The sequence below is a fragment of the Phyllostomus hastatus genome, unplaced genomic scaffold, assembly GCF_019186645.2.
Source record: "Phyllostomus hastatus isolate PE091 unplaced genomic scaffold, TTU_PhHast_1.1 phas_contig_34, whole genome shotgun sequence".
NCBI lineage: Eukaryota > Metazoa > Chordata > Mammalia > Chiroptera > Phyllostomidae > Phyllostomus > Phyllostomus hastatus.
Genome location: NW_025333857.1, coordinates 44,920,337 through 44,936,249, shown reverse-complemented (window position 1 = coordinate 44,936,249; position 15,913 = coordinate 44,920,337). Strand labels below are relative to the sequence as shown.

Sequence of the window (15,913 nt, the reverse complement as noted above, 5' to 3'; positions counted from 1 at the left end):
GCAGCTCCGCTCCGAAAGTCACGCCCCCTGCCCCGGCCCTCCCGGCCCCCGCCCTGGCGCTCACGCCCGAACACTGCGCGCCCGGGCCCGCCCACACCCCGGCCCCGCCCCCGGCCCCGCCCGCGCCTCGGGCCCCCTTAGCGTCGCTCCGCCGCAGGGCCGGCGGGGAGTCTCCGCGTTCCGCTGCTCTCCGTCCGGCGCCGAGTTCCTCGGCTCTCCCCGCCCCCTCCCCCAATTCCCGCGGTCTGGCAGCGCCTGGCCGGCGGCCCGCGGGCGGGCCGCCCTACCAGCTGTAGCCCACCCGCCTCTTAAAGCGGCGGCGGGAAGATGAGGTTCCGGGAGCCTCTGTTGGGCGGCAACGCCGCGATGCCGGGCGCATCCCTGCAGCGGGCCTGCCGCCTGCTCGTAGCCGTCTGCGCGCTGCACCTCGGCGTCACCCTGGTCTACTACCTGTCCGGCCGCGACCTGAGTCGCCTGCCCTATCTGGTCGGAGTCCCCTCACCGCTGCAAGCTGGCTCGAACGGCGCCGGTGCCATCAGGGAGCCCTCCGGGGAGCTCCGACCGCGAGGAGCAGCGCCGCCGCCACCGCCTTTGGACGCCTCCTCCGAACCGCGTCCGGGTCACGATTCCAGCCCAGACGCGGACTTTCGCCCCGGCGCCTCGAGCAACTTGACTTCGGCCCCAGTGTCGCCCAGCACAGCACTGTCGCTGCCCGCTTGCCCTGAGGAGTCCCCGCTGCTCGGTAAGAACTCGAGTCTGCGTCAGTCCGAGAACTGGGACCGTCTGGGATTTCCCCGACAGGCCCCCCTGGACTGTCGCCCGTGCCCTCTTCCTGGACGGCCAGCCTCCCTGTACCGAATCTGAGTGCCCGATCCCTAACAGTTTCCAGGCTGCATGGGGGTGAGAGGCTGGTAGTTTAATCCCTTTGGATTCGTGTTGGAAGCCGGTGCGGGAGTGGTATAGGGAAGCCACAGGCCCCTCTGGCCCCGGAGCCGGAGAAGGCCTTGGAGACTCCCCTGCTCTTGCCCAAGCCTCAAGAAGTTTTGGATTTTGAGTGTTTAGGGCTTGGAGCAGCCTTCGCCTTGCTAGCTCAGAGTAACCTCCAGTTTGGAGGACAGATGATGAGGCCTCCAGTGGGAAAGGGAGCTGGTCTCCCGGTTCACCTCTGTCACAGAACCACTCTCAAGGGACTGTGAGCTAACCTTTTCTCCTGAGCTTTTAGACAAGTGACTTTTCCCAAAACCTCTGCTTTCTTGCCTGTTAAATGGGGACAATAAATGGTACCTATTTCAGGAAGACGTTTTGGAAAATTAGATGAGACGATGTAAAGAAGGGTTTACATTAATAAGGGTAAACCCTCAGTAACTTGTCACCATTGTGTTCGGCTCCTCTTCCATATCCCTGCCCTGGGACCCTCTTCTCCTGCTTCTTGCCCAAAACCTCAGTGAGCCGGGTCCTTCCCGGGGCAGTAGGTGTTTGTGAGAACATAAAGTGTGTACCCTAGGGATGGGAGGGCTGAAATGTAACCAGTTAGTACTGAGTTGTCCCTTTCTGGGAGCAGCCTGGAGTCTCTCTTGTCTTGCCTAGAGGATGTGAACTCTAACCTCCAGCCTCTGTTTCAGCTAGGCTGGGAGTTTGGGTGGGTGGGATTACATTCCCCACCTCAGTGGGAGGCTGAGCCTACTCCCAGACCTTTCCTTGACCTGTAATCCACAGGCAGTCAGGCCCAACACTGCCACAGGTTGCTCCCAAGATTACCAGACAGGTGGTTGCTCATTTCTAATGCCAGGGTTTAGAGAATGTTGTTCTGAGTGAGGGGCCCTGGCAGGCAAGCAGTCAGGCATCCTGCTGATAGGAACTCTTACACTTCTCCACAGAACCCTGGCAGGGCAGGCCTCTACCATGGTCTTGCTCAATATCTCCGGTAATTACTTCAACATTTTTGTATCCAGTTTGAGAGGAAGCTCTAGCAATTGGTCAGACAGGAATTGTGGTAATAGGGGGGACTTTTTTTTAAAGTAGAAAATTGAATTCCTTTGGACTTGATGATGGTCATCTGGGAAGCAGACTAGTCCTATAAAATGAAGTCGAACCTTTGCCCTGCTGCTAAGTGCACGAGGTGGGCTTCCTCAGGTTGCCCGTGCTTAACTCGCAGGACTCGCAGGACTAAATGAGATTGTGTATGTTAACTATGTGACAAATAGGACTTGAGACTCGAAGTTTTTATTTCTCAGACTCCTGTGGAGTCTGAGAAAAGAAGGAAGAATGAGTTCCCTTACCCCAGATAGGCCTGGTTTTGCCCTTTTGTTTTTAATTGTTGCCTGGACTTTATGCAGAAAGAAAGAGAAATTAATTAGCAAATTAAAGGACCCCAAAGTTCATTAAATTGATGCTCGAGGTGTGGACTTCCCGATGATGCATGAGAGGTTGTGGTGACTCACCTCTCTTTGCTCATGGTGTTGCTAGTGATTGGTGGCCAGTTGCTGGGGCCTCTGAATTGCAGTTCACTCTGAATTGGTGGCTCAAAGGGACTTTCTGAGAGACAATGCTTTGGAGGGCAAGGAGAGAGGCCCTGGGTCTCTTTTCTAGCTTGGCTGCCTTTGTGTGACAGGCATGGGACCGTGGTATTCAGGCGGCTGGTTGAGGCAGCCCCAGAAAGTGAAGGCGGAGGGGTTTTCTTCATTTTAACTGAGCCTTTAGGTTTGAGTGGTTGGGTGCAGCTCCTGGAGGGGAAGTTCTTGGCTGGGACGGAGCCTTGAGAAAGCTGAAAGTCTCCCTGGGAGTGTGTTTGTGTGTTGCGGGGGTGGGGGTGGGTAATCTGTTCAGCTGGACAGGTGTCTACCAAAGCCCTTGTTGGGTGGTTTTGAGGTTGGTGGGAGAAAGCATCCGTGGGTTTTAGAGCTGTGGCCTTTTCACTACTTGCAGTTTCTTTCCACAACTTGGCTGTTCTTTCTGGTGTCCAGGGGTCTGGACCAGATGCTGCTGGTAGGTGGTGGGTAATGGGCATGCCCTTCTATGGAGGAGCCAGGTGGGGCTGTTGACAGGTCTGTGTTTGACTTGTACTGGGTTGTCAGAGCCTCGGGATTGATTTCAGATAGACTTGGTTTGAATCCTTTCTCTGTCTGCACTCTGTGATGTAGAGCAGGGGACAGTGTTTGGAGCCATAGTAGGTACTGCCCCTGGCACCCCCAGGTAGTAATGTGAGGTCTCTTGAGTTGATTGCTGCTTCAGGGAGGTGGGCCTTTCCTGAGGATTCCTCCAAGTTCCCCAGGGAATTCTCCCAGGGAGATCGGCTTGTAGGTGGTGTCCTCTCAGCCCTCAGGGGCCTGTCAGTATCCAGTCCATTGAACTGTGGCAGTGAGGCTCCTTTTCCTGGCTGCCTGGGTGTTTGCCTGCAATGTAGTCAGCCTGGGAGGAGCAGTGGCTTTGCATTTCGTGTAGTTTCCCTCCACCCCTGCCCCCACCCAGAATGTTATCTCTGCTCAGATTTGGCAGCAGCTCAATGTGACCTGACTGGTGACTGGTGACTGGCATTGGCACTGCCAGCCCAGAGAGGGTCTAGGTAGGAGGTGGGCAGTACCTCAGGTTGGACTGGTTAGGGGAGGCAGGGACCTGTTAGTGCACAGGGCCTAGGACTGTTAGTACAGTCCCCTCAAAAGTGCTTTGGGGCAGGAGGTGGTGGTGAGTTTGAGACTGCTTAATTTAGACCCGAGAGGCCCCTCTAGCTCACCTGTGCTATGAGGAAGACTCTGATCTACAGGTGGGCACCAGAGAGTCATGAGCACCTGGGCTAGCAAATAGAGCCATTTGTCTATGAGTCATTTTCCCTGGCTTTTGTGGGGACTGTCAGCTGAGACTCTGCCTCAGTTTGTGCCCTGGAAGACAAAGCATTGGCTGGGCCTCTTCAGAGCTCTCAGCTGGCCCTCAGGTATTTCTCTGCCAGCACGCTGTCCCCTCCCCCCTTTCCCACATATGCACACATGTGGACACAAGCCCAGGACAGTGTGAACTTTGAGGACATCTGTCCTGGCCTCTGCTGGGAAAGGGCTTTCTCTCCCCTTTAGGGGATGTGTCTTGGAACCTCATCACCTTCCAGCTTGGGGTGGAGTCTGATCCTACGGCTTAAGGAGGCACGAGGAGCCTCCCCAGTGTCTAGATCTTTAAGCTTTGGGAGGTTAGGTAACTAGTTCTTTAATCCAGTTTTGTCCTGTTGCTTTTCTAGGGATATTTATTGACATACACACAGACTTGCCTTCTTGTTCAACAGGCTGACATTGAGAAATACCCTCCATGGCTGTCTGGCTTTCTGATGGTGACAGGAGTGATTCCTGTCTGTTTTATTCCTCTCAGACTCTGAGCAAGTATGGGAGCCTTCACCTGATGAAGCAGGTATAAGCTCCTTGGGGCACAGGGAGCAAGAACCAAATGTGGGATTGGACTCAAACTGCAGCACCTTAGGGAGATAGCATCCCCTGGTGGAACTGTCTAGTCCCCTGACCCCCACCCCTCATTGTGGAAAGGGGAAGGACCCTGCCTCCCTGCACTAAGCCAGGGAGTGGCATGCTGGGGCTGAAATCCAGTCTCCTGCCTCCCTGCCCAGTGCTGTTTCCTGAGGTTAGTGTTCAGTAGGCACCTAGTGCAGAGGCTCAGGTGGCCTATGTGGCCCAGAGTTTGGGAGAATCCTGCTAGGTGTGTTTGTGTGTCCCTTTGTAAGATCTTATATGATGACAACTTGCCTGCATGTTCCAGATGGCTAAAGCCTTTGGTCACTTAACTCATTCTTCCAACAACATGCCTGTCCTATGCCTGCTGGGTGCTAGAGCTACAGAGAGGAAGAGGACAAGATGTGACCATATGGTTTAGGTGGAGGGGGCATATTTAAACTGTGCTGGTGACATTTAGGGAAATGTGTGTATGTATTTAGTGTCTCCCTTGCCTTAACCATCCTCCTTTCCTTCTTTTCTTCCTTATTTCTTTCTCTTATTTGGAAACCCGGAGTTGGTATAAAGTTCTCCCGTCTTAGTTTTGTTTTATTTTATTTTTTTACATTTTATTTTCCCTGGTTTTATTTGCTTGTGTGGAGAATGTTTCTGAAGCCTAACATTAGATCTGCTGGGTAATCTTTAACTTGCCACTCTTTAATGACTATGATGAGACATTAGCAGCCATATGACTGGGCATTATAGTCTTTGGATAGCAGCAGGGTAGGGATTCCCAGGCTGACTTGGCTAATTTATCGGTTGGAAATGATGGGACAGTGACCAAGGCAGTCCCAGTCCCAGCCCTTTTATGGATTCTGCCCTAGGGGCTTTCCAGACTTTGGGGGCTCAGCTGGGTTCTGGGTGTTTGTGAAAGGGGCCCAGTCATCCTGTAGTCAAATCAAAGCTGGTCACTCCTCCAGACTGTTACCCAGTGCCTCCTACCCCTTGTTCCCTGTTGAGTATTCCCTGCCTATTCCTGGCAGGAAGCAGAGAGTGAAATTCTGTTTGAATCCACAGTCACCTGGAAATTCCAGTTTTTCCCATCCAGTTAACTACCAATCCAGTTGTCATAGGAGAAATGGTCTGCCCTTTCTGCCTAAATCCCTTGAGGGCCTGGCACTGAGGCCATTTTACATTTGGCTCTGGCATTGTCTGGTGTGTTCTCTGGGCAATGAGGTCACTGGGAAGGCCAGCCAGAGAGACCCTGCCTGCCTCCTGCGGGAGTTAACAAGATGTGGGTTTGGATTTGGTGGCCACCACAGGGCCCTTCCGTCCCTTAACTTGGCGAGGGGTTTTGGGAGCCAGACTGTGGCTATGATTGTAAAAGCCCCAGTTGTGGGGGCCTCTGTGTGTATCTGTGCCTACGCAGGTCACCAGCTTGGGGAGGGATCTGGAGGATCTCTTTCTGAGGGTTGGTTAGAATGTTGCGGTGATTTGGGGGTAGGTGACAGCATCTGGCAGGGAGCTAGCTGGTCAAGGTGAACGTGGCCTAACGCGATTTGTCCTTAGAAGGTAGAAGGGCTGACTCACACCCTCAGTGTTTCAGGTTCTGCTTTCCAGCCTGGCCTCAGCCAACTCCATTCCTACATGATGAAGGCCAGCGGCTGTATAAGTGGCTGTATAAGTGGCTGTGGCTGAATTGTCTGGCAGTGATTTTAATTTCTGGTCTGGATGTGTTACGTAGCTGCTCCTCTATCCCCCTGTTGCCTCTCCAAAGCCCTCCAGGAAGCCCAGAGAGAGGAGAAGGATTTGCCTCACTGGGAGGGTAGGGACTGTAGTTGTTTGCTTTTTCCTGTTGTTGTTGTTGTTGTTTTTTAAGGAGCCCGCAATCTTCTCTTTTGTGTAAAAACTAATACAGGCTCATTGAGTATAATTTGAAAAGTTAAGAAGTAAAAAGCATACCTATGTTCCTGTCAACCAGAAAACATATGGTGGCATAGTTTCTACTAGTCTGTGTGTGTGTGTGTGTGTGTGTGTGTGTGTGCATGTTCAAGGATACAGCTGATATCTTTGTAGATGGACAGATAGACTGGTATAGAGATAGATAGCCTGGTATCTAGTATTTTTCACTTAAGGTTCTGTCACAAGCTTGGTTCTATATCTTGAAAAGGCACAGAAGCTATATTATTCTGTCTACTGAATATGCCGTAATTTTTATCATTTAACAGTTGTTGAACACAGACACACACAAAGACACACACACACCCAGTTTTAGGGTTTTGTTTTGTTTTGTTTTTCTGGCGGTCTCATGAGGCTTGTGCACAAAGCTTTATGCACTTTTGGATTGTTTCCCTAGTAGAGTTTTCTAAAAACAAAATAAAGGAGTGCTTTTTTGAGAAGGGCTAGGTTTTTAAACCAGTTTTCCTAAAGGATAGGTCTGCTGAAAATTACATGTTTGCTTGTTGCAGGCAGATGAGTATCACTTATTGCTGAATGAAAGCTATGTCTAGAATTTTGATTAAAAAGGAAACGAGGTGCAGGAAGTGTCTGGGGTGGGACTGAGGGCCAGGCATCAGGCCAGGCTCTCAGGGATAAGGCTGAGCAGAGAACCAGTGGGGTGATGCCCCATCGGTCAGCTTTCATAGTAACATTTCCATCTGTCTCCTTAGCAGCCATGTCCCTGGGCTCACATGGACTGTGGGACGGTAGGCTTGCAGGCTTGCGAGCACTGGGGCTGTGGTGCTTGGTGAACAACCAGCTAGCTAACCCAGTGTTGCTGACATGACCGACTTGACTATTTCCATAGAAAGTGTGCCAGCAAGCTAGCAAATCTGAAGCACACAGCACAGCTCTCTCACCAACAGGAAGCCCTGAGATCTGGGTGGGGGTGGGGGTCATGAAGTGAGAAACCTGTAGGTTCTCAGGAATTCCTTTGGAGAGGGGCAGGGCTGGGGGCGGGGGGCGGGGGGCCAGCGGGCTCAGAGACCACGAGGGCCTGGCACTCAGTAGGTGCTTGTTCAGGGGGGTTAAGAGCAATTCAACCTCAGGCCAGTGTGCCAGGCTCTTTCCAAGGTGTCTATTTTGAAGTTATTTCCACTTGGAGTGTCCTCACTGGAGCTAAATTCTCCTCTCACAAGGGACACTTTGGATTTGGGAATCTGCCAGGGGTCATTTGGCACGGAGCCTGGGCAGGGGGTGGGGGAGGCTGCACTGAAGGAAGGGGCAGGGTTAGGTCATACCAGTGTGATCAGTATGGTATGAGATCAGGGCCCTTCCTGCCCCACCACCACATGGATCATAGGGATGGGCCCTGGCAAGGGGTTCAGTTGTTGCTTGCCCATATGAAAGGGTGCATTCTAAAAATGCCTTACACTTTTTCTTAAAAAGTTTCTTCCTGTTTTGCATAATGTCCTTTTGCCTTTGACATCCTGAAACCGCAGAGTTGTTGGTGTTTTAGGAGACCACCAGCTCGAAAAAACAGGAAAGGACTCCAAGATAAGAGTAGACTTAGGGAAACATATTTGCACTGTAGGAGGTAGGAGGTAGCTCCTGGCATTCAAATGAGCTTTTCAGGCAGCCTGGGTAGGGTCTCTGCCTGTCCCAGACACTTGAGTCTTCACCCCAAAGTTATTAAGGGGTCCCAAGAAAGAATGAATGGGGACTTACTTACTCATTCAGCACACTTTCATTGGTCACTAGACTAACTGAAGCATGGAAGTTAGATGAGAACAAGGCCTCACCCACATTCTCAGGGGGCCACTTGGTGGTGGACAGACTCTGGCAGTGCTGTGTGGTCAGAGAGAGGAGAGGAAACCTGGGTGCTCCCAGGGCCAGAGTCAGCGTGAAGGGCCTTGCTTCCAAACACTGACTGTAGCACCCCTGCCTCACCTGTTTGAGCAGTCTCCCTGGTTCGGAAGGGCAGGGATCTGCTGTTGAAAACAGCCTGTAATTTCCTGTAGTTGCTGCACATGGGAAGAACATCATCGCTGAGGCTCAGCTGGTGCATACAGTCACCAGCAGGGCAGGAGAAGATAGGAAATGGAGGCAGAGTGAACCGAAGACGATAACAGAGAGAGCTAGTGTGGTTGGGATCATGCTGGGCAGGGGAAGGCTGAGGATAGCTTAGGGGGAGGGACCGAAGGGCGGAAGGCGAAGGGAGAGAGAAGTACAGAGAGGGTTTTATGGTCTACAGAGGGCAGGGGCAAGCCTTGAAGGCCACAGGAGCAAGGGTTGTGAGTTCTGGTTCTTCTCCTAATTCATTACGTCATTTTGGGCAAGTCCCAGCTCTGTTGGCCCGTCTTTCCATCTCTGAAGTTTGAGTGGGCTGGGCTTTTTGGTCTTTCGTTCCCTCTGTCTCTTCCTCCTGAAGGCTATAGGTTGGTGTGTGTGTGGGGGGAATCCTGCTTATATCTGCAACATGAAAGGCTTTTGAAATTTACTGTGAAGTTTACTATCACCCACTACCTATTTCAAGGACTCTTGTGGTGAGGCTTCTGCTGAGGATTTTTTCATCTCTGACTAAGCATGCATAAAGATTTTAGTTGATGAGTGACCTCTAAAATGACATGGCAAATGTTTCTTTCTATCACTCTGCCTAGCCATGTGATACGGGAAAGATGTTATCTTCTCTGTTCTCATCTGTAGATGTGAAGCTTAGGTAATAAACATAAAAGGGCCTTAAACAGTGCCTAATGTAGAATAAGCTCTGAATATATGTTATGTGGTATTGGTAGTACTGATAGTTTTTTTTTTTTTAAATCCTCACCTGAGGACATGCTCATTGACTTTGGAGCAAAGGCAAGGGAGGGAGGGAGAGAGAAAGAGCAACATCATGGGAGAGAGAAACATCCATCGGTTGTTCTGCAGCCTGGGCATGTGCCTGGCTGGGAATCACACCCGCCACCTTTCGGCCAACCAGCCAGGCCACACTGGCCAGGGCAGTACCGATAGTTCTTATTTGTGAAGATTTTGGCTTTTGCTTTCTAGGACTTCTTTCTTTTATTTATTTTTTTGTTGAAAATGTCATCACATTAAATGTTTAAAAACATGATTCTTTTCTCTACCATTGTAACAAAACATGTGCCTAACACTGTAGCGAAACTTGAATTTACTTATCAAACGTATACATGTTATACTCTGTTGCAATTGTAGTGTGAATCTCTTTGCATTCTGCTATTTTCATTCAACTGTTAAATTGTTTATAATTATCCTAATTATCTTTTGTAGCTGCTCTCTAAGGCTCTTATGGATATTCCCTTAGCATCCAACATTCCAGATTTCACCGTCATAGGTAATCTTGAATGTTTTTGCTGTGGGAGGAGTTTCTAGGCCTGAGGATATGGTTGTCTCTAGGATACTGGTTCACATGGCTCCTTTGTTTTCCAGAAGATCAGAATAATCCACAGGCCCTAAACTGTAAATACCTGGGCCAGGGATCCTGGCTTTTAAGGAGCGTGGATTCCCAGGGAGAGTCAGGTCTGCCTGCAGTCTCACACTTAAATGCACCCAGCCCTTGGGCCTTGTACTTATGTTAAGGTCCCCCGTGTAGGGCCTTCATCCACTCCGGACTCGAAGCTTTTCCTTGTAATCTTTGCCTCTGGTTCCTGCTGAGGTTTCTTGTACCCAAAAAAACTTACGGTGGCTCTTTCAGTATCTTTGCCAATAGTTGATTTACACAAGATAAAGACCTTTTCGTTTTCCTTCATTTACAGAGGCAAACCTATAGAATGGGAGCAGACCCTGGCTTTGAGAGCCTGACTTAAAAAACAGTGTCGATCTAAAAATTTGCGGGTCGGGTGCTGAAAATGCTGCATGTCGCCACCCATAGAACCGAGTTAGGGTCTGATGGGCTAGCCAGGGCAGCTGACTGTTTAACCCCAGTACGTGAACTCTGATCTGACAGCCCTGGTTTATGGGATCCAGAAAGGGCACCTAAACAAAGAAAGGCTTTTAAATTATATTGGGTAAAATAGGTTGATCAATAACCCAAGGTCTGCAAATGTCAGTTGCCAGTTCTGTCCCTATAGCCACCCCCCATGCACATGCCCCTTTTATAGATAAACTGTTGACTTGCATAAGTGGTTTGTATGACTTTACAGCTAGTGATTTCAGTGACCAAAGGCTTACAAATGCAGCAGACAGGGTGCATTCAACTCGGGGCAGCTGTTCCCTTCATCTTGTAACCACTCCATATGTCGCCTCTTCTACCGCATTCCGCTGCAGTCAGCTGTGGCTTACTACCAGGGCACCTCTGGGTCCATTTGGAATCAGACCAGAGCTGCTGTCCAGCATATTGTTCCTGGGGGCTCAGGACAAGACTTTCCTCCTGTGTAAAGTGGGGAGATCATCCTTGCCTCAGAGGGCTGATTAGAGGATTGAATGAGGTGAGGTTTGTGGTAATACCAATATTCTGTCTTTCGATCAGTGCCTAAACCATTCCCTTGGGCACAGAAGACATGCATTCAATACAGTAGGCTGCAGAGTATAATTTCCCCCAAATGCAGTTTTTGTCCATCTGCCCTGTGGTAGAGTTAACAGAAAGGAAAGGTATGAGGCTGTAACCACAGTTTGGGGACAGGACTTAGCCTGGAACCAGGGTTTAGCAGAGACTGTGGCCTGGCTTATAGGTGAGCACTCCTGCCCCAGGCCATAAGGAGGAAAGGCTCCCATTTTGTTGACTCCACAATCCTGGGCACTTGGAGTATATGTTACCGTGTGTCAGGCATGCCAGGATTCTGTGGTGACCCCTAGTCTTCCCTTCATCAGGAGGACATTGTTTATCAGCGTCCTGGGGAGACACCATCATAGGTTACAGGTAGCTGAGTGGTCAGGAGGAGGAGCTGGAGGGAGCATTGGATTTTTGTTGGAGCCTCAGGAAGTAAGAAGGGGTGTTGAAAAATGGGGACTGCTCTGGCTGGTGTGGCTCCGTGGATTGAGTGCCAGCCTGTGAACCAAAACATCACCGGTTTGATTCTCAGTCAAGGCACATGCCTGGGTTGCAGGCCAGGTCCCCAGTGAGGGATGTGTGAGAGGTAACCACACATTGATATTTAAAAAAAATAATAATGGGGACTGGATGTAAATGGGCTTAGCCTGGAATGCCCAGTAGCCTGTGCCTACCTACTGTGTTCAGACAAACTTAGGCACAGACATGTAGACATCCTATCTTTACTCAGGGGCTGGTGTTGGCAGCCAGGATGGCAAGCCATTCAGTCCAGTTCTGGTGCCAGCCTACAGAGTAATCGGAGAGAAATCACATCTTGTCACTGGGCCTCAGCTTACCCATCTCTAAAATGAGGTGAAGGGTTAGCCTGGATGCTCTGTAGAGTCCCTGCCTGCCTGGGAGTTCTAAGGCAGCCACGTACTGCTGCTCAGCGAGGCTGAATGGCTTTGCTGCAGGACAGCACAGCGCTGTCCCCGCGAAGGCCAGTCAGGTAGAGTTGGGGTGGTTCTCAGTGGACCCTGGGAACCAGGACTGTGTCTTACTGGACAAAATCCAGGACCACCTGCTCTTTCCAGCAATTTCATTTTCTAGACACAAAATCAAAACTTGGGAGAAGTAAGTTGGTCACTTTGAAAACCCAAAACCCAATCAATCAGTGGGAGCCACTGGGATCTAGAGCTCTAGGCACCAGCAACAACCAGCCAACCACTCTCACCACAGGTGGTGCTGATTCAGCACTTCCAAGCATAGGGAAAGTACTTAGTATGCATTTTTTTTTTAAATAAGTAGGAATGGCTAGGTCCCCTTTATTGTTATTTTTTAAAGATTCTATTTATTTAGCCCTGGCTGGTGTGGCTCAGTGGTTGAGTGCCAGCCTGCAAATTGAGTAGCTGCCGGTTTGATTCCCAGTCAGGACACATGCCTGGGTTGTGGGCTGGGTCCCTGGTGGGGGCCATGTGAGAGGCAACCACATATTGCTGTTTCTCTCTCCCTCTCTTTCTCCTTCCCTTCCTTTCTTCTAAAAATGAATAAATAAAATCTTTTAAAAAAGGAAAAAAAGATTCTATTTATTTATTTTTAAAGAGAGGGGAAGGGAGGGAGAAAGAGAAGGAGAGAAACATTGATCAGCTGCCTCTGAAATGCCCCCAACCAGGGACCCGGCCCACAACTCAGGCATGTACCCTACCTAAGAATCGAACTGGTGACATTTAGGTTCACAGGTCACTGCTCAATCCACTGAGCCACACCAGCAAGGGCCATATGCATTATTTTCATTAACTCTCAGAGCAACTCTAGTACAATGATGAATAGATTTGTTAAGAGAGAACATCCTTTTCTTGTTCCTGGTCTCAGTGGGAAAACAGTCCTTTGCTATGTCAGCAGTGGGATTTTCATAGCAGTGTGGATATTTCTTCTTTATCAGGCTAGGAAAGTTCCTAGTTTTTTGAGTGTCTTTATTATGAATAGATGATGTGTTTTGTCAAATGCTTTTCTGCGTCTGTTGAAGTACAGTAATCATGTGGTTTTTGCCATTTATTCTATTGGCAAGGTGTATTATGTGTTGATTTGTTTATTTTTTTTAAGATATAAATTAATCTTGAATTCCTGGGATAAATCCTACTTGGTCATGGTATATAATCCTTTTTATATGTTGAATTTAGTTAACTAGTTTTTTTTGTTGTTGTTGTTGAGGATTATTCATAACAGGTATTGATCTACAGTTTTTTTTAATCCAGCTTTATTGAGGTATAATTGACAAAAAACGATCTGTAGTTTTCTTTCTCATGATGTCTTTGTCTGATTTTTGGTATCCAGGTAATACTGACTCATAAATGAATATCTAGTAGAAGTCACTAGTGAGGCCATCTGAGCCTGGGCTTTTCTTTGTTGGAACCTTTTTGACTGCTAGTTCAACTTTTTAACTTGTTACAGGTCTACTCAGATTTTCTACTTATTCTTGAGTCAGTTTTGGTAGTTTATGTTTCCCTAAAAATGTATCCACTTAATGTAAGTTATTTAATTTGTTGGCATACATTGTATTCTCTTAAAATTCTATAGGGCTTGGAGAGATGTTTCCTTTTTCATCCCTGATTTTGGTAATTTGAGGGTTTGTTTTTTTTTTTCTCTCTCTTCTGGTAAGTTTAGCCAAAAGTATGCCTCCTCCTCCCCTCACCCCCGGAAGATCTTTATTGTTCCAAGATTATAATTTTTTTCATCTGTATTCTCTTCTAAGCTGCTGCTTTGACATTTTAGTACTTGTCCCCAACAGTAAAAGATGGATATGATCACTGTTCGACCCTCATGTACTGCAGGAAGACATAGCATACCTAAAAGACCCTTTTGAGGTCCTAGGCTCTTCTTCCAAATCTACCACTGTTATGGTGGATCAGAGTAGAAAAGTGGAATTTTAGCCACTTGTGGCTGTAGAGCTGTAATAATCTATAGGCTTTGAAGTTCTAGGGAGTCAGTGAGAAGGCAAAGTAATATTTATTGATCATCTATTAGTGTCAAGCACTGTGATAAACGTATATGTGTTTTCTCATTCACCACCTGAAAGGAACACATCATTATACCCACTGCTTAGAGAAGGAAATTGGAGCTGGCTACATTTAAAGTAGTCCTGATACCCGAGAGGTACTGCCTGGAGTGCACTGCTGGCAGACCGCTCAGGTGGCCATTGGGGAAGCAGGCTTTCTGCAGCCTAAAGGCCGGTTCTAGATGTAGAGAGAAGGATGCACTTGTAACCAGTATTACTGGGCTACAGATTCAATCAGTGCTCCAGAACTGACTGAATATCAGACAGGCAACTCACTCAGGAGTAAAACTCCTGGAGACTTATTTACCTGCTGGCATGCTAAATTTCTGATTTACTGGGAAAATTAGAACTCTTGTCAAGTGTCTTAGAATTCTCTGGCTGCAGGCAGCACTACAAGGGGAGGCATAGTTTAGTCAGGCAGTTAGTGAGTCAGAAGTCAGAGCAGGGAAGTGAGTACTGTAATGTCGGATGGTGTCGTGGCTGATGGATCTACCCCCACAGTATTACAGACCTGCTTAGGGACTTTGGTTTGTTCTAGAGGTCAGGGCTTCTCTCTCCCCCGTACAAGTGCTGGAAGGACTCATCCAGCTCCATCTCCACCACTCCCCTATTTATTTTCTTCTGTGCATTCCCCTTTCTTTCCATCCCATTCAGTCATCAAACTATTACGTGGCCCATTATCATCATGGACTCTCTTGCCTTACTTATTCGTTCTCTTTTATTCTCATTCCCACTTCCATTTCTCCACCCCTCACCTTGCATAACCATTCTAACCTGTTTCGTGTATCTGTTTTTGCTTTTGCCAAATGAGAGCTGCTTTTACATATTTGCATTTTTTTTATTTTAAGTTTTATTTTTTAGATGAGCATACAGTAAAATTGTTTGGTTCCTTTTTTTTTTCTGGTATATAGGTCTATGAATTTTAACACAAGTATATATTTGTATAACCACCACCACAATCAGGATACAGAACCTTTCTATCACTGCAAAAGTCCCCCTTAAAGTGCCGTTTTCCTTCAACCTTATCCCCTGATCACCACTGATCTCTTCTCCATTACTGTTGTTTTGTCTCTTCAAGAATGTCATATAAATGGATCATATAGCATATATATATATATATATATGTATTTTTTGTACACATATTTTTTAACTAATTTTTTTATTTTTAAAGGTTTTACTTATTTTTAGTGATATGGAGAGGGAGAAAGAGAGGGAGAGAAACATCAATGTGTTGTTGCTTCTTGTGCACCCCATACTGGGGTCCTGGCCCACAGCCCAGGCATGTGCCCTGACTGGGAATTGAACCAGAGACCCTTTGGTTCACAGGCCAGCACTCAGTCCACGGAGTCACACCTGCCAGGGCTGTACATGTATTTTTAACTTATGTAAATAGTGTTATTTTGTAGCTCATTCTGATTGTAACTTTTTTCTCCCAGCTCTGTTTAATTTTTTTTTTAAATTTTCAAAGACAGTTCATTTAATACCTTCCAGAATGATATTAACTTGACTATAAACATTTGGGAAATAAAGATTATGTTTAAAATCTTTCTTTTTCTTTTTTATCGAGTTTATTGGTGTGACACTTGTTATCAAAATTTTACAGGTTTCAGGTGCACAGTTCTACAACACATCGTCTGTACGCTGTACTGTGTGTTCACCACCCCAAGCCACGTCTCCGTCCATCACCATTTATACCCCCCTACCCTCCCCCAATTATTTTTAAGTTTGACATAACTTCAGATGTATAGAAAAGTTACTAGAATTATACAGAGAACTTCTGGATGTCCTCTGGTTTCCCCTAAATTTCTCTAACATTTTGCTATATTTGCTATTTTCTTTCTTTCTCCATACATGTGTATGTGTGATATCTTCTGAACCTTGCCCCTTTATCCCTAAATATTCAGCATGTATTTCCTAAAATAAAATCTCTTAAAATATAATCACAGTGCAATGATTTTCAACACTTTTTATCTCATGTCACACATAAACTGCTAAAATTCTATGACATACCAA

General features: G+C 47.7%; 1 protein-coding gene across 1 annotated transcript in view; it reads left to right on the top strand.

Annotated features, from left to right (window-relative positions):
• The first annotated feature begins 132 nt into the window (after window positions 1-132).
• B4GALT1 (beta-1,4-galactosyltransferase 1) overlaps window positions 133-15,913 on the top strand; it is a 50,053-nt gene continuing 34,272 nt past the window's right edge. The window contains exon 1 of the mRNA XM_045840605.1: window positions 133-742. Coding sequence (XP_045696561.1) covers window positions 328-742 — 415 coding nt within the window. The 5' untranslated portion in view covers window positions 133-327. The remainder of the gene's footprint in view (window positions 743-15,913) is intronic.